The sequence below is a fragment of the Trachypithecus francoisi genome, unplaced genomic scaffold, assembly GCF_009764315.1.
Source record: "Trachypithecus francoisi isolate TF-2019V2 unplaced genomic scaffold, Tfra_2.0 Lachesis_group2, whole genome shotgun sequence".
Classification (NCBI taxonomy): Eukaryota; Metazoa; Chordata; class Mammalia; order Primates; family Cercopithecidae; genus Trachypithecus; species Trachypithecus francoisi.
The window spans coordinates 165817257-165841453 of record NW_022681465.1 but is presented as its reverse complement, the minus strand read 5'-3'; the positions used below and the strand labels follow the sequence as shown (position 1 = coordinate 165841453).

The 24197-nt window shown below is 40.3% G+C and overlaps 1 protein-coding gene across 10 annotated transcripts in view; it reads left to right on the top strand.

The window, feature by feature from the left end:
* Positions 1-23971, top strand: part of GRAMD2B (GRAM domain containing 2B) — a 125045-nt gene extending 101074 nt beyond the window's left edge. For 6 of the 10 annotated variants that reach the window (XM_033181396.1, XM_033181389.1, XM_033181397.1 and 3 more), the window contains 11 exons: positions 1675-1741; positions 2681-2784; positions 7449-7544; positions 10219-10290; positions 10390-10470; positions 13352-13463; positions 14350-14475; positions 15631-15718; positions 16753-16857; positions 18676-18769; positions 22761-23971. In XM_033181396.1, coding sequence (XP_033037287.1) covers positions 1675-1741; positions 2681-2784; positions 7449-7544; positions 10219-10290; positions 10390-10470; positions 13352-13463; positions 14350-14475; positions 15631-15718; positions 16753-16857; positions 18676-18769; positions 22761-22802 — 987 coding nt within the window. In that variant the 3' untranslated portion in view covers positions 22803-23971. The remainder of the gene's footprint in view (positions 1-1674; positions 1742-2680; positions 2785-7448; positions 7545-10218; positions 10291-10389; positions 10471-13351; positions 13464-14349; positions 14476-15630; positions 15719-16752; positions 16858-18675; positions 18770-22760) is intronic. The other 4 variants (XM_033181390.1, XM_033181395.1, XM_033181392.1 and 1 more) reach the window with 2 other exon arrangements.
* Positions 23972-24197: the final 226 nt, after the last annotated feature.

Genomic DNA, 24197 nt, shown 5'->3' with positions numbered 1-24197 from the left:
TATTTGCTATGTCTTTTCTTTTTTTTTTTTTTTTCGAGACAGAGTCTTGCTCTGTTGCCCAGGCTGGAGTGCAGTGCCATGATCTCAGCTCACTGCAACCTCCACCTCCCGGATTCAAGTGATTCTCATGACTCAACCATCTGAGTAGCTGAGATTATAGATGTGCACCACCACACCCAGCTAATTTTTGTATTTTTAGTACAGACAGGGTGTTGCCGTGTTAGGCAGGGTTCCCGGCCTCAGGCGATCCACCCACCTCTGCATCCTGAAGTGCTGAGATTAGGAGCATGAGCCACCGCACTCAGCCTGCTGTGTCCCTTTTAATTGAAATCAGCCCCACTACCTCTTTTGCCAATTTTTACATTGACATTTTTGAAGAGTTTATGGCCTAGCATATTTTAAATCAAGCATGCAACCATGGCTCACTGTAGCCATTGAAAACAAAGCTCCGTGAAGCCATGGAACACCCAGCTTTAATCAAGGTATCTTTCTACAAGGTGTTTCTCTATAAAATAGCTGACTTGCAGGGACCATCTATCGTCTTGACGACCTGGTCTGTAGTTCTTTATGGTAAAAAAAAAAAAAGGCCAGTTTTGCCATTGAGACCACTCTCGGTTTGGATAATATGCCATCCAGGGCCTCCTACCCATTCTCCTTATAAGAATTTTTCTTCAGAAGTATCGTATGAGGCAGACTGATGCTGTGGAGAGAGGATCCAGTTATACCCCGTAGCTCACTGCAGGCTTGAACTCCTGGGCTCAAGAGATCCTCCTGCCTCAGCCTCCCAAGTAGCTAGGACTACAGGCACATGCCACCACATCCAGCTGACAGTTCTACTTCTTAATAGCTGTATGATGCAGATGAAAGTGTTTTACAATCTGTACATTGCTGGCTATCCATTGTTATTGTCACAGTTGTGAAAACAGATCCCTTGAAAATGAAGTGATTTGCAGCTTTCATAGTCTTGGGCTTTCTGCTGCCCTGGAGAGTGAAGTCTTTGTATGAAATCCTACTTGTCTTGACATCCTGCTCCTGTCACTGGCTAAGGAAATGCCTTCACAATAATACAGCAGGAAGAGTGGCCATATGTTGCCTTAGACTATAGGTCCTTTTTGTGTATTATCCCATTTAAGCCTTATGCATACCTTGAGGCAGGTACTGTTTTTGCCCTGTGGTACAGAAAAGGAAACCAAGGCCCAGGGAGATTAAGGGACTAAGCCATGGTCACACACCAAGAGCTAGAGCCACTACAGCCAAGACTTCAACTCAGGTTTACCTGACTAGAAAGCTTTGAACCACTGTACGCTTCTGAGAGTACTTACTGGTACGTTTAGTACCTGGGATCCAGTACCCTCTCTAATGAGATTCCTTAGAATTTCATCCCCTTTTTGATTAGGGACATCCTTGTCCAGCCCTGTTCCCTCAGCAGTAGGCTGACCAGCAGCTGCATCATTATATCCAACCAGCAAAGCATTAAACTTGTTAGAAAATGAAACTTGTGTGCCCTGACTTTCACTGTGTTTTACTGAAGGCTTGTGTCAGAGACTGTAAGATCAGTGAGAAGGAATTTCTAAAGATACTATTAAGGGAGGGAAAATTTGTTGTTGAAATTGAATTTGTGATGTTTCACAAGAAAGTGAGAGTGGTGATGCTTGTATTTTGTTCTCATTGTAGTACAAGGCCAATATGCACTTTCACAAGTTGTTTCTTAGTGTCCCAACGGAGGAACCACTGAAGCAAAGTAAGTTCTGACCTGTTTGACTTTCTAAGCTATATATTTGAAAAGTTGATCATTAGTTTTGGGGAAGAAAGAGGGCATAGTCTATGGACTGAGTCACCAAGGGGATCAGGTTTCTGAAAGTCATAACATAACAATAACACCAGCTTCAATCAGCTTTCACCAGGCAGCGTGAAAAGATCACAAAGGACAAAAAGAAACAGTTCTCCATGGAGTATGGAGTCACCCAAGATGGTTCCATGATACCCTTCCCTTCTTTATTTATTGCTGAAATACACATGCTTACATTGCTTTAAGATTTGGGATAACAAGCCTGGGGCAAGAGAGGCCACTAGGAGAAGACTAAAAGAAAACTCACATCCTTAGACATGGACAGACGTGCTGATGCCACTATGAAGGGTGTGATGGTCACCTAAATATCTTGCCCAGCATGCTAGTTAAGCATGCCTACTGGGCTCTGCAGTGATTCATCAAGGGGCCCAAAGTTCCATTCTAGCCTCTCTTGATGTGCAAAAGTTGAGGCAATATGCTGGGTTCCTGCCATGACCTTCAGACAGAAGGTGTGGGTTATATGCTCTTCCCCTAGTGAGGCCATCTATTTCGAAAACAGTCATTAGTGAAAATACTGGGGAAAAGGGGAACAGGTGTACTAATATCAGCACATGATAGAGGAGACTTGTAAAACCCCATTCTTGGTCTCTCAGGTACAATGGTAGATTTGCCTTTTCATTCTGATATTTATACTGAAGTTGGTAAGACTTTGAATTTAAAAACAAATTGGTCGCCACAGCTTGCTTTCCATAAAGATGACAGAAGAAGAGGCAATAAAACTTTTAAGTATGAATGTATTCTCTGCCCATCCTTGAGTCACCAAAATATATACACGGTTTTTATTTTAAATGGAAATTCTAAATGATGCTGTACCTGTGTGTATTCTCCCAGGCTTTACCTGTGCTCTACAGAAAGAAATACTATACCAAGGAAAGCTCTTTGTATCAGAAAACTGGATTTGTTTTCATTCCAAGGTCTTTGGAAAAGACACAAAGGTTGGTATAATTTAAAAAAAAAAAAAAAAAAACACGCTAACCCTATACTTTATTGTATATGGTAAATATTAATCGTCTTAAATTTAGCTATATTTATAGATATTTGTATTATGGTTATTCTTTTATGCCAAGTTTCCTTTGTTGTAATTCCAAATACTGCAGGTTCTAAATGCCTCCAGATGACACTAACTTCTCTTTTTCCCTAAACACTATTTTCTCACTCATTTCTTTATATACATATACCTCATATATACACATGTACCTCACCCATAGCCATACCCTAAATCCTTTTTACTCAGATGTCACCAGCAAACTCTCAAAGTTGTTTATCTGGAGGGTGTGCCATGATTTTCAAAGACATACGTTTAAACCAAAATCATGTCTTTTAAGAAACATCCATTTTTATACCATATTTATACCAGTTATCAGTGATGTCTACGACAGCAGGCCAATAAATAAACTACTTATTAGCACTCCCTTTGTACCCTCACCAGCACAAAATGAGCAGGAAGTGGAGCAGTTAAGGCCTAGCCTGGGGAAGTCAGACACCCTCGATCCCAAGTGTACTCTGATATGACATCTTTTCATTATTATTAAACACAGATTTGGGGGAGTAGAAACACATGACACCCTGAGACATTAAGGAGAACAGCCTAAAGGAATTGGCACTGCCCTCTAAACTGGGGACTGTGGGACTGTGGCCTATCAAGGAAAAGATAATTCTATCCCACTGACTTTTTTTTACCTTTGAGCTACGATGTCACATCACAGTTCATTCAGGCCTCCAGAATAACACCAGAGAAACACTTCTTGGGTTTGCATGACCTCAGTGAGTTTTCAGTCATTCTGATTCATGAGTATGAAGAAGCAACTCTCATAGTCATGAAGTCGCTGATTAAAACATCTTTTTGTTTTGAGTGGTAGACGTACCTTATTTAAATATTCTCTCTAAAACCACTGGCAATTGCATAAAGACCACTTAACAAATCTAATAGGAATATTTTCTTTTGTTGGTGTTGGAGCTGAAGACTAGCATACTATTCTTTAGGTAAAACATATTCTTTTTATATTGATTTTTTATCATATAGAGCTATGTTTAGATAAGCATTATTTGATTGACAGTATTATCTGAATCAGTGTAATACAAAGCAACATGAAGCAGTATTTCACCTATTTCTACATTTCTGGATTAAAGGTCTTGTTCATGGAATGGGGAAGGGGATTGGGTAGTACTGATCAATGTGATATAGTTCTCAGGAATTCATATAGAGCCAACATCTCTGAGCAGAGCAGCAGGGACTGAAGACACTAATGAACAAAGTATTAGTCTTTGTTAAGCGGCTGGGGGATCCACAAAGGCAGTCAGTGCACTTTCAAGCTGATATGATTCTAGCAATGGTTTTAAAGTTCTACTTCTACCTAAGAACTGATAAAAAGAAGTTAGAAGAAGTGACCCTGGTTTTTTGAAGACATGTATATACTAAGATTGCTTTTACAGTGTGTAACCTACAGAGGCAGGAGACTGAAAATTAGCAGGGCATGGGAATAAGAACCATGATAGTGACTTGTATGTTCCATCCCTTCTAAGGATGGTGTCAAAGGAGATTTGGGCTTCAGAGATGTTGCAGAATTTCCTCACTGCCAATGGACCTCAGTCCAGCATGATCCAGTATGAGCTGAAGGCACCCAAACAATTGCTCTACCGTGGGAACTTTCTAATCAAGTTCCCCTTCTAAAGCAGTTTACCCTGGAAAAATGTTACCATTATGCTGGAAAAATATTATCATTTACCCTGGAAAAATATTAATAAAGTGTAGCCTTAATTTAATCAGGACCTATTTAGTCAGCCTGTTGGTATTTTCAGATGCTAGTAAAATTAGCATGCATATATCACATTCTGTCTAGGCTCAAACTGAAAAGTGATTTAAGCTTTATTTTACAAAGGTTATCTGGTTGTAATTTTATACTCATGAAGCAATTGATTGAAAACTTTCTTAAGGGTGTTCCATGCCTTAGATTATGAAAAATCTAAATTTATAGCCCTTTGTCACTGCATGTTTGTATTGCTGCTGCTCAGAAACAAAATTAGACTCATTTTTTTAAAATCATGATCTAAGTAGATCTCAAATTCTTTTTTTCCAAATTTATCCCAACTTGTAAGTTCTGAATTGCCTCCTGCCTTTGAAAAATATTGTGAGTGGAGTTCTTTGGCAAATAGTTTTTAGAAAATGTCTCAATTGGATTACTCCTTGTTCTTCCATAGTCTTCCTGCCTAGATCATTGAGGGCAATAAATAAGCCCATCTCATAAACCCAGATGTGAATGTAAATATTCAAAATTAAAAGCTCATTTTGCAGTCAGGCACAGTGGCTCACACCTGTGATCCCAGCACTTTGGGATGCCGATGCGGGTGGATCACCTGAGGTTGGGAGTTCGAGACCAGCCTGACCAACATGGAGAAATCCCGTCTCTACTAAAAATACAAAATTAGCTGGATGTGGCTGGGCATGGTGGTTCACACCCGTAATCCCAGCACTTTGGGAGGCCGAGGCGGGCAGATCACCTGAGGTCAGTAGTTCGAGACCAGCCTGACCAACATAGAGAAACCCCGTCTCTACTAAAAATACAAAATTAGCCAGGCATGGTGGCACATGCCTGTTATCCCAGCTACTCGGGAGACTGAGGCAGGAGAATCCCTTGAATCTGGGAGGTGGAAGTTGCGGTGAGCCGCGATCGCACCACTACGCTCCAGCCTGGCCAACAAGAATGAAACTCCATCTCAAAAAAAAAAAAAAAAAATTAGCCGGGCGTGGTGGCGCATGTCTGTAATCCCAACTTCTCAGGAGGCTGAGGCAAGAGAATCTCTTGAACCTGGGAGAAGGAGGTTGCCGTGAGCTGAGATCGCACCACTGCACTCCAGCCTGGGCAACAAGAGCAAAACTCCATCTTAAAAAAAAAAAAGCTCATTGTGCTTGCTTCCTTCAAGCTGGCAGTACTTACATAAAGCACATCTCTTCTCCATTTTCTCAGAATATGTGAGGCATTTTCAAGAAGTAGATGTTCAAATGAGTATGAGCTCCTAGGGAAGGAGGGAGTCAGATCATTTTACCATGGCTGTCTGCAACTCTATTTTCAGGGATTGAAGTGATGGTGATCCATTTTCCTTTGAGATCAAATTTGGTTGGAGAGGTGTAACATAAATTATCATGAACTTCTGTTCTTTGTGCCATTTGATACATTCTTACAGCACATTGTATTGAAAAGAACCCACATTTTGAATCAGACTGGCTTGAGTTCCATCTTTGTAACTTCTTATGTATGATATGCACCTCTCTAAATATATTTCTTTATTTCTTATAATATTGACTATGTAGGATCATCATAATTAAATTCTATCTGGTAAACAGGTACCAATAATCGTAGCTTCTATAGTTACTGTTGTTGTTATTCTTTGTTGAACCAGAAAAGTATTTAGGGTTCTTCTATTTCACTCATCCTGATTTCATAAACAAGTGAGGAGGTAAATGAAATTTTTATTCATCCCTAGGCATTTTGCATATATTATCTTACTTAATCCACAGAAAATCCTGAGAAGTAGATGAGACTATCTCCAATTTATAAATCAAGAAACTGAGGCCTAGAACAGATGGCTTACAAGGGGGAGTAGGTCATGTAGATACAGGTTGAGTATCCCCTATCCAAAATGCTTGGGACCAGAAGTGTTTTGGATTTCAGATTTTGCAATATCTGCAAATATATAACTGACGGAGCATTCCTAATCCAAAAATCCAAAATCTGAAACGCTCCAGTGAGCATTTCCTTTGACCATCAATCCATCAATATCAGCATTCAAAAACTTTTGGATTTTGGAATAGTTTGGATTTCTGATTTTCAGATTAAGGATGCTCAACCTGTAGTAACAGAACTAAGCCAAGTTGGGAGGCCAAGGCGGGCGGATCACAAGGTCAGGAGTTCCAGACCATCCTGCCTAACACGGTGAAATCCCATCTCTACTAAAAATACAAAAAAATTAGCCAGAGCGTGGTGGCGGGCGCCTGTAGTCCCAGCTGAGGGAGAAGAATGGCGTGAACCTGGGAGGCGGAGCTTGCCGGTAGCTGAGATGGCACCACTGAACTCCAGCCTGGGCGACAGAGCTAGACTCTGTCTCAAAAAAAAAAAAAAGAACTGAGCCAAGAATTCAGGTCCCAGGTTTTCTCTCGAGTGATGGTCCTATTATACCAGTGCTTTTTAACATTTTCCCCGCAACATGCTCCTAAAGACAGAGGAGAGTGGGGCATGTGGAAGTTAGCCCAAAGTGGGTGACCACAAGCTTGAAATTTCTTTAGAGCCTTGGGCTTATCTTTAAAATGAATATACATTTTGCATTCTATTTCCATGTCTGAAGATAAAGGTTTCCCACCCAGATCTTCAGTCCAATCGATGATTCAGATTTATCCTCCGGCTCAGTAAGCACCATTTTGAGGAGCTCAGTGACACGTTCCTGCTACTCTGTAAGATTGACTTTTCTTCATGGAGGCTGGGGAGCTTGCTGCTGGTTTTGATTTCTGTTTACTTTTTTTCTTTTTTTTTTTCCTTTAATGTGAAGATTCGAAGTGCTGTTCTGTCAAGTCTGAACTGGCATTAACTTGCTGATTCTGTTTCAGATCTCTATTCCAGCTTTCTCAGTAACCCTAATAAAGAAAACCAAAACTGCTCTTCTCGTGCCAAACGCCCTGATCATAGCGACGGTCACAGACAGGGTGAGTATGCAGCAGAGTGAGGGCAGCTTCGCTTTGTCCTCCTGCTCTGGGCTTTGCTGCCTGAGGGGCCTCTTGCCAAGGACCAAGACTCCAAACCATAAATATCTCCTTTGGTGAATCAGGAAAATTCTATAAGACTAATTTTAAAAATTATAGCCTGTAGACATTCATGTAGTGCTGTTTCCCTTCACAAGGTGATTTATTCTCATAGAAGTGTTGCCAATTTTGAATTTCCTGCTGACTTAATTATACTTGCCTGACCAAGGTCAAAAAAATAAAAGTATTTCTCAACTTCAGCTAGGTCAGGCTAACATCTGCTAGATCAGGCTAAACTGGTATATTCAGTTCCTTTAATAGTCTTAAGAAGAAAAAAATTAAAAAAAAAAAAAAAAAAGGGAGGCCAGGCCTTTAATCCCAGCACTTTGGGAGGCTGAGGGCTGAGGTGGGAGAATTGCTTGAGCCCAGGAGTTGGGGACCAGCCTAGGCAACATGGTGAAACCCCGTCTCTACAAAAAATATAAAAATTAGCCAGGTGTGGTGATGTGTGCCTGTGATCCTAGCTACTTGGGAGGCTGAGGTAGGAGGATCACTTGAACCCAGGAGGTAAAGGCTGCAGTGAGCCATGATTGTGCCACTGCACTCCAGCCTGGGCAACAGAGCAAGACCCTGTCTCCAAGAAAAAGAAAAAGGAGAAGACCAGGCATGGTGGCTCACACCTGTAATCTCAGCACTTTGGGAGGCCCAAACGGGTGGATCGCTTGAGTCCAGGAGTTCAAGACCAGCCTGGGCAACATGGCAAAACCCTCTGTCTTCAAAAAATACAAAAATTAGCTGGGTGTGGTGGCACATACCTGTGATCTCAGCTACTGGGGAGGCTGAAGTGGGAGGATTGTTTGAGCCTAGGAGACAAAGGTTGCAGTGAGCTGAGATCGAGCACCACTGCACTCCAGCCTGGGTGACAGAGCAAACCTATCTCAAAACAGTAATAAATATATATAAAGAACAAGAACAACAAAACACCACCTTACTGACAGGGTGAGGCAAGCAGGTTGATAGTGAGGAGTTCCTGGTGTGGGGGTGGCCAGCCTCCCCATAACCTCAGTCAATACCTCCCTAGAGCCATTCTAGATAAATAAAACTTGCACCTGCTCTGCAACTGCAGGTGCGGGATCAGTTTTTAGACCTGCTTTACTAACAGGTTGCCTCAACTACCTTCTATATAGAAATTCCAGAGCTGAATTGACTATTGTGCTACCCCAGACATGTGCAATCAGAAAAATTTACATTAAAGTGGTGTTTATTTCAGCTTGGCAAGAAAGAGGGAGTGGAGTGGTTACTTTTCACGTGAAATTTTTTTAATCTGTTACCTATTATTTCTATGAAAGCATAAAATCTACATTCTACAGATTTCATTTCTCCTTTTTCCTTTCTTCTTTTTTCTTTTTTTAATAGAGATGGGGTCTTGCTATGTTGCCAAGGGCTGGTCTCAAATTCCTGGGCTCAAGTGATCCCCCGCCTCAGCCTCCCAGAGTGCTGGGATTAGAGGCATGAAGCAACGTGACTGGCTATACATTTCCTTTCTAACCATACTAGAAAACTTGTAGAGAGAAGAAGAAAGAAGGAAAGATAAAAGAGACCGTTCTGATAAGCTAGAAGATATGTTAATATCTATTTGGGGATCTTTTAAAAATACTAATAGCCAACAGTCATCAGTATTTCCTCCCTGTCAGGCCATACACTAATGCCTTTCTTACATTTTCTTGCTACCACCCTGTCATGGATAACTGTTATTAAGCAAACTGAAAGTTAGAGGGGTTAAGCAGTTTTCCCAATGTCACCCACTTAGTGTCAGAGCCAGACTTTGCAACTGGATCTGCCTGATGCCAGAACCCACAATATTAATTACTTTGGAATGTAGTACTTGCTTGGAAATAATTCAAGTTCCCTCATTGGTAAATGAGAAGGATAATCACAAACTCACGGAAAGGAGGTCTGAAAACATTCTATGGCATAGATAGATGGAAAAAAAGTAGATTTTTATATTTTCTGAACATATTGTTTATGGTAAAATCATTTTTCCTCATGTCATTTGCCTTCACGATTCGTCTAGCTTTGATTTTACTTCTTTCCCATGGCTCACTTATAAGTCTCCACTAGAAAATCTCCATATTTGTACAAGGAAGAATCTGGAAGTGGCATGAAAGAGAGCTAGCCTATTAGAGCCACTGGGAAGTTTTCAGTGGAAATCTAGGTCAGAGCAGAGAAGGCGGACCCTCGGGAATTGTTAAATACCCTTAACAACAAAAACAGAGGGAGAGAGATTTTAAAGGGGATCCAGTGAATGTCACTAGCCTTTTCTTAATGTCCAGGCCTTTTCTTCTCTGGGCTTGTTTGAGGCACCAATGACAGGCTTCTGGAGCCTTCATTTTGCCCTACATGTATTTATTACTCTTAAATTGGGTTTGAAAATTTTGTTTTTATGGGAGAATGTTTGCTTTATTCCAGAAATGGAATAAAAATGGAATGTTTGGGTGAGAGGAATGAGAATATAGATCAAAGAGAGGTCCATGTTGTTTGAAAGTGAAAAAGCTGTATACAGATACTTTTCTGAACTCTCAGCTCTCACTTCTCATCAGGTAATATCTATTCATAATTATCCTGTTTTGTTTTTCAGTACATATTTGTCTCCTTACTCTCCAGAGATTCAACTTACAAACTACTAAAATCTGTGTGTGGACACTTAGAAGTGAGTATGATGTCCCTGAGCCTCAATTACTATCTCTCTTCTGTATTTCTTATGGTTTCATAGTTAATCTGGTTTTTCGCTTTGTTCCAATAATTTCAGAATACAAGTATTGGTAACAGTCCCAATCCATCTTCTGCTGAAAACAGTTTCCGAGCAGACCGCCCGTCATCTCTGCCTCTGGTAAGTTGCCTATGTAACTATCTAAATGCAAAAGAAAGGGAATATGTCCCACAGTTACACTTGTGCTTACACCATGACCAGGGTGTGGGAAGAGCTTAGGACCAAAATATTTGAGGTACAGTTGAAGAAACAGGGCATATCTGTCTTGAAGAAGAGGAAACCATAGTAGCCATAAACTTTTTCCAAGTAATTGAAGAGTTGTCCTGCAAAAAGAAAGGAACACCTAGTAGACTGTCTTGGTGAGTTACTGGTCAGTGAAGGCATTCATAAAGTCTTGCTCTGTTTGCCTGTCTGTGGGGAAAAGAAAGAGAGATCAGCCTGTTAGGACAAGGTTGGGGGTAGGGTCACAGATTAACAGCATCTCAAATACAGAACTAAATGGAGTCTCTTATGTCTACTTCCTTCTATATAGACACAGTAACAGGCTGATCTCTCTTTCTTTTCCCCACACCTGTCCATATTGGTTTAGAGGGATTCACAAATCTGTTTGAGGTAGGACTGAGTCATCCCACAAATCCTTAGATGTCTTCTGTGTTCAAGGCACCATGCTAGTGCACGCTGTAGGATACCAGGAAAAATTAAAACTCATTCATGCCTTCAGAGACTTCACAACTTAGAAGAGAAGACAAACATGCTCAGAATTAACTGTTAAAAAAAAAAAAAGAAAGAAAAGAAAAGAAAGCTATAAAGCCCAAGTGACAGGTAAAGACTGATTCATTCCCTTAGACTTTGTAAACTGTAGAGAAAATCTCCAGTGGGAAGTAGACCCCTCTGTTTGTGTAAGATTTGTACCCATAATGGTTATAATGTTTTCCCAAGAGAGTTCCAACCATATCATTCAAATGATTATGAATATTCAACATTAATGAAGCAATATGAGCTCATGGTTTCAACATCTCCCACAAATCTTTTTTTGAGAACAGTTTAAAAGTAATGGGATTGAACGCGTATTCACACAAACACTTGTACGAGAATGTTAATAGTGTTATTCGTAATAGCCGAAAGGTGGAGAAAAGCCTAATGTCCATCAACTGATTAATAAATTTTTTAAATACCCATACAATGGGATATTATTCAACCACAAAAAGGAAATTAAGGGCCGGGCGTGGTGGCTCACGCCTGTAATCCCAGCACTTTGGGAGGCTGAGGTGGGCAGATCATGAGGTCAGGAGTTCGAGACCAACCTGGCCAACATAGTGAAACCCTGTCTCTACTAAAAAATACAAAAAATTAGCTGGGCCTAGTGGCGGGTGCCCATAATCCCAGCTACTCAGGAGACTGAGGCAGGAGAATTGCCTGAACCTGGGAGGCAGAGGTTGCAGTGGGCTGAGATCGCCCCATTGCGCTCCAGCCTGGAGGATGGTGCAATGAGACTCCATCTAAAAAAAAAAAAAAAAAGAGGGAAATGAAGTACTGATACCAGTTACAATATAGCAACATGGATGGACCTTGAAAGCAGCATGCTAAGTGAAATAAGCCAGACTCAAAAGGCCACATACTCTATGATTCCCTTTATGTGAAATATCTTGAACAGGCAAATCCATAGGGACAGAAAGTAAACTAGTGGTTGCCAGAGAATGGGGTGAGGGAGAAATTGAGAGTGACTGCTAATGGGTATGGGCTTTCTTTGGGGGGTGATGGAAATATTTCAGAACAAGATTGTAGCCATGGTTGTACAACATTGTGAATATTCTAAACACCACTAAATTGTATACTTTTAAATGGTGGATTTTGTGTTACCTGAATTTTATCTCAATTTCTTAAAAATCTACCTTGAAAAACAGTAGTGGGAAGCAGCACAAAATATAATGTAACACATATGATTTGGAACCCAAGAAACCTGGTTTTAAATCTGGGCTCCACCCAGCTATGTTATATCATCAGGCAAGCTCTGTAACTGCTTTGACTCAGTTTCTTCATCCATTAAAATGCCAGCTTCATGATGTGGCTGTGAAGATTAAATGCAATCATGTATGTAAGGAGCTTTGCATACTGCCTGATACAAGATAGGCATTCAAGAAATCATTAAATTGAAGAAATTTTCAATTTTCCTTCTCCTATAAATCCTTGTATGAAATTGAAGTGAGTGTTGAGATGAACAAAAGACAGCTAGTTCATGGTGAAAGGTTGGTAATTTGCTTACAAGATGAGTCTCTTCTTCCTTTGGCAGCTGACTAAATTGTTAAAAGCTCAGCCTAATTGTACCTTTGCCAGGACATTTTAATGACACCATTTGTCTCTTCCGTTCTTAAGCACTTTGGGGAACCAATAGAATACAAAGTAGAATGTCTGTGCTTTTTCCCTTACTCCTCCATCATCTTTCTAAAATGTAAATGTACTATCACTAACCCTGTTTTGATTTAGTTGAGGGAATAAAAAAAGCTGAAACTTTACTTTCAGGGCCTAATTTGCTAAAGCCATTTTTCCTTTTCTGTTTCCAATACTTTTTTAAAATAAAAAAAACTATAATTTTGTAGTATCTTTCTGTCTACATATTTGAACTTGGATTTAAAGCTTTCTATTTTTTTCTCTTCTATATGTATATAGTAATCAGGTTTTCTCATTACAAAGTGCTAATGAAACCTCTTCAGCTTCACACTGGAAGCTTCTCAATTATTAGCATTCTGGGTGTTTTTCCAGACGTTTGTTGTTTTAAACAAGTTGGCCGCTGTTTGTTGACAGAATTTTAACTGCCCGAAAAATCTGTTTCAGCAACCAGATACTCGGCGCTCTGTTGGGAAAATCCCAGTCATATGGGGTAATCCTTCCTTCTATTCTATGTTTTATAGGTCAGGCCTAGGTGAAAGGGCTGGGAGTTACAAAGGCCTGCCTGTTTACTAAGGGAAAATCAGCCTGTCTTCATTTCACTGTTTCCTTTCAGGATTTCAATGATGAATTCTCAGATCTGGATGGAGTGGTTCAACAAAGAAGGCAAGACATGGAAGGATACAGCAGTTCTGGTTCTCAAACTCCTGAATCTGAGAACTCTCGAGGTTTGGGAAATTGTTGTATTTTGACTAAAATTTAATTCCCCGCAAAACATCCTCACCCAACCCCCTTAAAAAAAAAAGAAAAGAAAGAAAGAAAAGAAAGAAAAAAAAGCCACATTGTCTTCCTGGCTAAAAATCAGGAATGGAATCTGGAGAAAGGATACCTTGAGAGTTTGAGGGAGAAGAATTGCCTATGTGGTAAAAATTCGTTTCCTTTTATGCACATTTAACAGAGGTCTCTTAAATAGACCTAATATTAGAGTAGTTGAGAGAGAGAAACATAATATTTTCTTCCCTCTTTTTTTTTTTTTTCTGTTTGTTTGTTTGTTTTTTTGAGACGGAGTCTCTCTCTCTGTTGCCCAGGCCTAAGTGCAATGGCGCGATCTTGGCTCCTGCAACCTCCACCTCCCGGGATCAACCGATTCTCCTGTCTCAGCCTCCCAAGTAGCTGGGATTACAGATGTGTGCCACCAAGCCCGGCTAATTTTTGTATGTTTATAGTAGAGACGGGGTTTCACCATGTTGGTCAGGCTGGTCTCGAACTCCTGACCTCGTGGTCCACCCACCTTGGCCTCCCAAAGTGCTGGGATTACAAGCGTGAGCCACCGTGCCTGGCCTATTTTCTTCCCTCTTATTTCAACAGTATTTTCAATTGTTATAGCCAAATTATCTATGTGAGTTAGTTGGAAAATGAAAGACTATCCTTATATCACTTTATTACTTATTTGCTTAAGCATTCAGTTTCAGCCCCCAGCCACCGCAGTTAACTTGTGAGATGATCCATTCATGTTCTTGACCATCATGCATGTTAAGGGATTGATTTAGTTGGTGATTAATCCTGTTTTAAATACATTGGAGAGAAAACTTACCCAGCTCCATTTTGGCTTAGTAGATTTCCATGTGACAGAATCCCAAACAGTTCTGAATGTCTCCAAGGGAGAAGCAAAGCCAACTCGGGCAGATGCCCATGTGAACAGAGTACCTGAGGGAAAAGCCAAGAGTCTCCCTGCACAGGGTAAGGAATGGAGGTCTTGTGAGGGGGTTTTTTAGAAGGGTTGGAGATGTCTGTTTGTAACGTTTTTTTTTTTTTTAGACAGCGTCTTGCTCTGTCACCCAGGCTGCTGCAGTGCAATGACACGATCTCGGCTCACTGCAACCTCTGACTCTTGGATTCAAGTGATTCTCATGCCTCAGCCTCCTGAGCCGGCTAATGCTTGGCTAATTTTTGTATTTTTAGTAGAGACAGGGTTTCACCATGTTGGTCAGGCTAGTCTTGAACTCCTGACCTTGTGATCCACCTGCCTCGGCTTCCCAAAATGCTGGGATTACAGGCGTGAGCCACCACGCCCGGCCTATTTGTAACTTTTAAAGGGTCCCCATGTTTCGCCTTATGACTGCTCTTCATGTTCCCTTTCCTCCGTTTGTATTCTAGGTCTTTGCATATTAATTCACTGATTCATTTAGCAAACAGTACCCAGTTCCATGATTACAGTGGGGGATACAAAAGTGAATAGCCTTCATGGAGGTCACTTCATGATTCTGAATACATGAGATTATGTTTCAAAAATTTCTGTTACTGTAACCCCAGCACTTTGGGAGGCTGAGGTGGGAGGATTGCTTGTGTCCAAGGAGTTCAAGACCAGCCTGGGCAACATAGGGAGACCCTATCTCTACAAAAAATTTAAAAATCAGTTGGGTGTGGTACATGTTTGTAGTTCTAGCTACTTGGGAGGCTGAGGCAGGAGGATTGCTTGAGGCCAGGAGGTCAAGGCTGCAATGAGCTGTGATCACGCCACTGTCACCTGAGCAACAGAGTGAGACTGTCTCAAAAAAACAAAAAATTTCCAGTAAAACTCAAATTTCTTACTTGTTATTCTAATAACTAGCTATACTGGTAAGAGAGCAAGGATATTGTTATATTGTTCACCATTGATTCCAGCACAATGCTTGACACAAAGAAGGCTGTGGATAGGTGTGTAAATCAATGAATTGTGTTGGAAGGAATTGTAACTACTGGTTAAAATGACAACTGGGAGGCTTCAGTGGATATTTTCTCTGATTTCTTTTACCTGGGAATAATTACCGCTCTCAAGTACCCTATAGGGATATTGCTGGATAAAAGAAGTGTGTTATGGTTTTAAACAGTTGTTTTTTGTTTTCCACCCAACAGGTCTGTCAGAAACTGTTGGAATCTTACATAAAGTCAAGTCTCAGAAATGTCCAATGCTTCACCATATTCTTATATTCTATGCAATTGTGTAAGTACATGAATTTACTGTGACTATCTCTTCACATTGCCAAGACCTACTGTCAATCTCAATTGTCTGAAATCTTTACTTTGATAATTTCTGTCTCCTACTTCAGCTTTTTTTCCTTAGGCTTAGGTCACATTTTCGTGGTTGTGCCAAACCCTGCAGAGGACTAAGTTCTGAGTGGGTACCATTAGTTGGGAAATTGCTCTGTAAATTATAAAACATATTTACCCTTGTTATTGTTTTTTTTTTTGACATATAATCAGTGTACATATTTATGGAGTACATAGTGATGTTTTGATACATATAATGTATACTCATCAGATCTGGGTAATTAGCATATCCATCACCCTTATCATCTCTTTGTGTTGAGAACATTCAATATCCTCTTTTAGCTATTTGAAACTCTATCATTGTTAACTTTAGTCATTCTACAGTGGTATTCAACACTAGAACCTATTCCTTCTATCTAGCTGTAATTTTGTTTTGCCATCTGTCCCATGTCCCCTGAACAGGGGCCAACACAACTTGAAAATGTTATCCTCATCCCCTTTACCAAAAATGTAGACATCGACTTTTTTAACTTCCAGTGTGTAACCGATTGTTCTTCTGAAAATAGCCTGACCCAGTTCTAGGTTGTTCCTCCCAACCAAGGAAAATATGCCCAGTCTAGTTTCCAGATAAAGGAGGGAGTCACCAGAGAACACGACTGGGGACTGTCTGCCCAGGCTCTTCTAGCAGAGGACGGTAGTACCACAGGGAGGAGGAACGCTGGCTCGGTACTCCAACTTGGGTCTGGCTCTGACCAATGCTATTAGAAGGGCCATTATTTGCAAACTGAGGGACTTGGGCTAGAGGATTTTAAGTCTCTTCTAGCTGTAAGTTTTATAACAAGCATCAGCCTGTTTAGAAAGGATGTTTTTAAAATCTCTTTACCAAGTTATTTTGGAAAATGCCTTGCCTCAAGTGTACCACATTGGCACTGAGTTGTTGATCCTGGCCATTAACCTAATGAAAGTTTCTCTTTCATCCCTTTCCAGTGTCTGTGCACTAATCATCTCGACCTTCTATATGAGATATAGAATTAATACTCTGGAGGAGCAGCTGGGGTTACTAACCTCCATTGTGGACACCCATAATACTGAGTAAGCTAATTGCCTCTAGTGCTGTCATCTGCTTGCCTTTCTGCTTAATGTAATAATTGACCAGAACTTAGCATCCTTCTTAGTAAACGTTAATTGGAGATACATTCTGTATGAGATATTTTGTTAAGTGTATATGTGGAAAATAAAAAGGTAGGAGGGTCTAGAAATGGATGACCTAACCCTGTACTATTTTGGAGTTGTTGTAATGTTGCTAGTAAGAAGGCAAGAAACAAGCCTCATTGTATATTATCTTGCTCTAATATGCTAAGATGCAGTTGTGACCTTGCCCCATTTATTAAACTATGCAAGTTTACCTTAGTAAAATGGCAGTAAATCAGGACACTCAGAGAAAGAAGCAATTCAAGAAACTCAGCACATTTTATCATGTATAACTTTTTATATTAACTCACTTATTTACAAAACTCTTGACCACTGTCAAGATCAATGTGACTAGTAATTAGTTGAATGTGTCTGTGAAGATTTTCCATCAGTCTTTTTTTTAACATGACTGGCCTAATTAAACCTTTTCAGACATAGAGCTCTTTTCTTTAAACCTATTTACATGAAGATTTTGACATGTTGCCTAAAAAGTGAAATAATTTATGCTATGTTAGAAAGTGTACATTTAGCCCAAGTTTTTGAAGTAGAGATATTTCCTGGCAGAGTATCCACCACCTGCTAAAGACTCTATTAGAATGAATACATACACATACAAATACAAATGATTTTTCCTCATTACATTTTCACCACAACTTTAGAATAGAGCTGTTATTCCCATTTTACAGATGAAGAAACTGAGACTCAGAGTAATAATTAGTTTAATGTCTTACAGTTTGCAGAATCAGCTGCAGGTGTATATAACTACAAAAACCATGGGCTCTTCAGTCTACCAGTGGCTCTCAAACTTTAATTTGCATCAGAATTATCTAGAATCGTTTAAACAGATTTCAGGGCTCATCTCCAGAGTGCCTGATACAGTAGGTCTGGCATGAGGCCTGAGAATTTGCATTTCCAGCAAGTTCCCAGGTGGTGCTCATGGCAATGGTCTGAGCTCTATACTTTGAGAAATACTGTTATACCATTCTAGGACCTTTCTTTACTCTGTAGGAATTACCTTTAGGTGGCTTCCATGTATGCAGGTATACAGGTTATTTTTGAAGCATAAATATACACTTGAACTAATAAAAGACAAAAGCCTAATAAACAGTTTGGTATGGATTCATACTCTGCCCTTACTTTCTCCCATCTTGTTCAAAAAGTTAATATACATAAAGACAAGAAGTGACTCCAAGCCAGGCACAGTGGCTCATGCCTGATTGTAAGACAAGGACCATTATAGCTGTATGATAAATCTCAAAGAAGGAACTACAAAAGTCTTACATTTCAAGGGACATTTGATTAACTAGATAAAGACATTCCTAAACTTTTAAAGTTCTAGTATAAATAGCTGAAAAGTGCAATGATTCTTGTAAGTTTATGCTCTGGTGGAGACAGAGAGGATATTAGGGGTTAATAAAAGAGTTCTAAGAAACCACGTGCTTGAAAATAATTGCCTGATTTTTGTTTGGAAGCCAAAACACACCATATCCACTTAAAAATAGCTTAAGAGATTTCCAGCTGAGCCTTTAAGAATTAGTTCCCTAAACATCTAGCCTGGAGTTGCGGATTACTGCAGGGCTTTGTCTAATATTAACAAATGAAATGTTCACTCTCTTCTATTATAAACCAATTTTCTGTTCAAATCAATTTTGAATGTGTTCATTCCACTTCTTTCCTTGTCATCCCTGCCCATAATAATTTTTCTCTTTTTTCTTACAGACAGGCAGCACCATCTGGCCTGGGATCACAAGTACAATTCAATGTGGAGGTTCTCTGTCAAGAGCTTACAGCTAACATAGTGAAATTAGAAAAGGTGACCTATTTCTTTCCTGTGTATGGGGGCAGTCACAGTAGTGCCTATTGATTGCCCTAGGTCAGGTCAGGGATTACACACTCAGACGCCGTTAGTGTGCCGCAATAAACCTACGTGATCAATTCTGACTGGGGGCTTTTCATAGTAAATGTGAAACAATATTTTTTATTTCCACAAAGAAACAGGTTTTAATCTCATTTTCCCTGAAATACGTGGTCTTACGGGTCTTTTGTTTTTCCTCCTTGATTAGATATATTACCTAATGGCACAGGGCCCAATGGTAAGTGGCCTCTGACATCAGAGCTCCGTGTAGGGACATAGTAGGGAGTGAACTGGAGACCAACCACTGGCTTGGCCAGCAAGTACAGCCCCAACTCCACCCAGGCTGACCGTTCCCATACATAAAATACTGCATGTAAGCCCTATTAGAACCATGGGAGATAGGCGTCATTGTTCCCTATCTGATAGGAGAAGAATCAGAGTATCAAATTAGCTTGCTGAAGGTAACACACCTAGAAAGGCAGCAGACGTGAGTCTGCTGAGAGAACATTAAAAGAAAAATATGTCAATAAAGTCAGCAGATCTGGAACCTGAACCAGGCCTGTCTGACTGCAAAGTTGTGCTTAGAAGCTCTCTGCTTTACTGTTCCTCAGAATTCAGCTTTAGGCTTTGTTGATAAGGCCACAGATGTACCTTTATCTCAAAGTGTCTACAGTCCAAACAACGCTAGGGCAAATCTGTCCTTAGCTTGTGGCATTCTTAGAAGGCAGCAGGAGAGTGAGCTGGAGAAGAAGATAGGCATGCCAGAAATATCCCAGAAATAAACCTGATTTACATGTCTTATTTTCTTCCCCTTGATCTGATAACTACTTTGTTTTTACTCTAATCCTTCAGGAAAGGCTTAGAGAGAAGAATCCAGTGTTCCGTTAGAACTGCTATCACAAATGCCCAGTATTTGGTAGCTTTACATCATAGCACAGTTATGCTTACTTGGGGAGATGTATTTCTTCATATTAAATACAAATTAGTAAAATTTCACATTAAATACAAATGAGTAAAATTATCTTTGCTTTTCTACACTCAATGTTAGTATTTAACAGCTAAAGTATTAAAAGCAAAGGAGTTTCCAAACTTACAGTCTAAACCAAGTCAGGCCAGATAATTCATATGAAATCATTGTATTTATGGGCAAATGTGGAAAGTTCTTACATCGAGAATCAACCTAGAGAAGGTATGGGTTAGCTTTTTTTCCTTTCTAAACCATTAGTTTCTGAGAATTGAAGATACATGATTTTTTTTTTTAATGAAATGCTTACAAATGTTTGGCTTTCATGCAACCCAGAGAGTATTAATTTTCAATTTTGTTCACTCTGACATACCAATGATATTCTTTGGATTAGAAACACATGGGATCCTGCTGCCTTCTTTTGTGTTTCTTCCCACTCTCCCGCCGGGCCCGGCCAGGACACCACATTCTGTAATCAGGGAACTGAAAACAGAAGGGCTTGTTCACAGCAGGCCAACAGCCTCGGGTCTTGCACAGGGTTCAGACAGCCTCGCAGGGAGGCTGGGGAGGTTGACAGGAGCACCAGTGGAGACCACCTTTGTCTCAAAGCAGAAACTGATTCAGTAAAACGTGGATTTGGGGTCAAAATACATGTGTTGATGTTCTAAAAAGTTAGAAGTTGCACACATTGCTCAAAAGAAGCTAAGTATTCAAAAAGAGGTACCAGGCCATACCCATGCTCTTTTTGATTCATCTGTACCTTTCCTCAGAGGCAGCTGGACACTAGTGCAGCACAGCCTGCCGGTGAAATGGCAGCTGCACACCACGGAGTCTTATCCTCCATACCAGCAATTCCTTCTTCTCGCCTTCGGGGGCCGGTGATGTCTAAGCCTCGTGATCTTTCTCTGCTTATAACTTCCCCTATTTCTGTTCATGGCATCACTGCTTTTCTAGTCATCCTCATTGGCAATCTAAGAATAATTTTTAACTCCCTCTTTTCACCTGCCACTGATGGACTAGTTGGCAAATCCGGTGAAGTTTGTCTTCAAATGCCTCCTCAAAGTTTCTTCCCACAGGTGCCATCCTAGTCCATTCAGCCTTCCCACTGCCAGGCAGACAGGGTGAAGCTGGATCTCATCGTGGTTTTTACTTGTGTTTTCGTAATTATTACTGAGGCTGAACATCTCATATATGTATTGGCCATTTGGGTTTTCCTATGTAAATTGCTTATTTTCCTCCTTTGTTTTACTGTTGGGTTTTGTGTGTGTGTCATCGTAGGTGTGTTTTGTGGATTTGGGATATCAGTTCTTTGTTTTATCCCTTTTTCTACCTCCCACTCCTGTTTTTCCATTTATCTTTGGTCCTGAGGGATACATGAGGAAGAAACAAAGCAGGAAAGTGGGGGAAGAAGGCAATGTCTTTTATGGGAACTGAAGTAAACACTTATTTTCTTAGTTCTGGAAGTGGAATTAATGGTGGAACAGTATAGTAGAAAGAGCATAAATATTGGAGTCAGGCCTTTGTTCTTATCCCTGCTCCACTGCTTACTACCCACATAACTCATCCTGCTACTTCGGCTCCCTGGGCCCATGGTTTCATGTGTAAAGCCTGTCTTTGTGTGGTGTTGTGTGACTCAGGAGCAGGCATGCCTTTGCTGGCACTTACATATCAGATCTCCTTCCTCCTCACTCACCTGAGAACACCCATAGGACATCACAGACTGTTCCTCTAATAAACAATATGTTCTTTCTTTTGATCTGCAAGGTTTCTACTCCCATCACAGGGCTGGTTGTTGAGAATTCCTTGCTCTGAATTCCTTTTTTTTTTTTTCCCTGCAAGACAGAGTCTTGCTCTTTCACCCAGCCTGGAGTGCAGTGCCACAATCTTGGCTCACTGCAACCTCCACCTCCCAGGTTCAAGCAATTCTCCTGCCTCAGCCTCCCGAGTAGCTGGGATTACAGGTGCCCGCCACCACACCCAGCTAATTTGTATATTTTTAGTAGAGACAGAGTTTCACCATGTTGGCCAGGCTGGTCTCGAACCCCTGACCTCGTGATCTACCCACCTCGACCTCCCAAAGTGCTAGGATTACAGGCGTGAGCCACAGCACCCAGCCTCTCTGAATTCTTACAATTTCCTTTATTCAACATTTACTGAGAACATTTTTGATGTCCAACATTGGACCTGTCTTAAGATCCAAACATCTGATGTGGTTGGTCTCTGTCCCTGTGAAATCCACAACCTTCTTGGAAATGTTAAATAATAATAGCTATTGGAGTAACAGGAGTGTTAAACATTATTACGTGGCATTTGTCTGATTAAAACCATCAAATGGGTTGTGTAAAGACCAATTTCCTATTGTCTTCTAATGCATTTGGGTCACACTGGTGTTGCCAGTTCCTTGTTCTTTTTCTTTCGTCTCATTTATCTCAGTCTCTGCTGACATTTTCATCTTTCTGCCATTCTCTCTCTTTTTTTTAAAGCACTATATTCTCTCATTTTAAAGTAGATTGTAAGCTGGACATGGTAGCTCACACCTGTAATCTCAACACTTTGGGAGGCTGGGGCAGGAGGATCACTTGAGCCCAGGAGTTCTAGATCAGCCTGAGAAACATGATGAAACTCCATCTATACAAAAAGTGCAAAAATTAGCCAGGCATGATGGTGCACACCTGAAGTCCCAGCTACTTGGGAGGCTGAGGTGGGAGGATCAGTTGAGCCCGGGAAGTCAGGGCTGTAGTGAACCATGATCACATCACTGCACTCCAGCCTGGGTGACAGAGCGAGACCATGTCCCAAAGAAAAAGTGGATTGCCAGAGTTCTAGTTTATGAAAAAGCATCTATTTGCCTCATCTAAATTTAACCCTTTTGTAGCTTTTTATTCAAAGTGGAATAATCTAGAACGCTATATAGACTATAGCAAATATGCCCTTAATATATTCCATTCTATTTAATAATAGGAGCTCCTTTTCTTTTATTTCAAGATACAAAATAACTTACAGAAGCTGCTTGAGAATGGTGACTGATCAACCAGATTGCTTGGACCGTCAGAATACCTCATGTTTCCCTTTGAAGAGGTGCTTCCCGGGGCGTTTTGTTTGAGTGCGCCCTGCTGGTCAGAGGCGCAAACAGATGAGAATCCAGACATTGCATGTGGAGGTCTCCAGCTCAGGAAAGTGGGGAGGGACATAATTTTGGTTCTTGTGCAATAAAAGTTGACCTTGACTCTCTGAGGAAGATTTTGCTGCTGCTGCTGCCTGAAGAAAACAGACCCATCTCTGGAGGTCTCAGGAAGGGCCCAGCGGACACACTCTTGGATAATTACCATAACGGCATCAGCAAACACTCCACCCTGTGCCTTGTTCGTCCTTCCCACCCTCCTGCCTCTCCCTTACACCCCTCTTAACGACTTTCAAACTAAAGGATACATCGTGTACCGACGAACTCAATGTGGTCCTTTCAAGAATTAGCCATAAGTCTCAAAAAGGCAATAAATGGCTCTAAGTGGACAGGTTTGCTTCAAACAAGTAACATCTACATTTTGTCTTTTTTTTTTTTTTTTTTTTAGTCCTCCTGTTATGTTCTGGTTTAAATCACCTGTGTATCTTAATTTCTCAATTCCTTTTTGGCAAGAATATCAAGCAAGGTGGATTTAACATTCCATTTATGTTTTGTTTTGTTGCTATAACTAATAGTTAATTGGACTGGTCAAGAATCTGTGAGGCATGTGACTGAAGTACTAAATTAAACTTATTTTGAAACCAAACCTAATTTTTAAGCCAAAAGGTATATAGTGATTTAATACAGGATGAAAAACACTGAATTTTTAAGACTGTAGGTGGACCATGATAGTAGTTTGGAAACAGGATGTCTGTATTCAGCATTCAATAATGCTAAAATCCATTTCAGCATGAAATTTGTATGTTTTTATCTTTTGCTGACTAAAATAAAATAACTGGTGGTATGCTATTTACCATATGGGTTGGCTGGTTTTTATTAATAATTGTTTAGGGTATCATAAGATCTGTAAGTATAAAGGATATTCTGTTTCTATCCACAATGCATTTGATAATCATTTCTATGAAATGTATTTTATTTAATCAGATAAGCTAATAAGTGAATTGGTTACATCGTTTGTGTCTGTTAGCCTAGTCTGGCTTTTAATAAATACTCATTGGTTGAAACGCCCTGCTAACACTGTGTTTTGTCAGTTGGTAAATTCTTTTAACCAAGACTTACTATGCTTTTTAACTTGTTTTCCACCTGCCATCTACTGCTTCCAACTCACTTATACTTCCTTCCTCCCAAGTATTCATTTCAAAACTGATAAAGGAATTTAAGTTCTTGGGTTACAATGGTTTAAAGGAAAGAAAATGAACTTTGAAGTAAAAAAAAAAGGAAAAAAAAGACAATGCTTGATT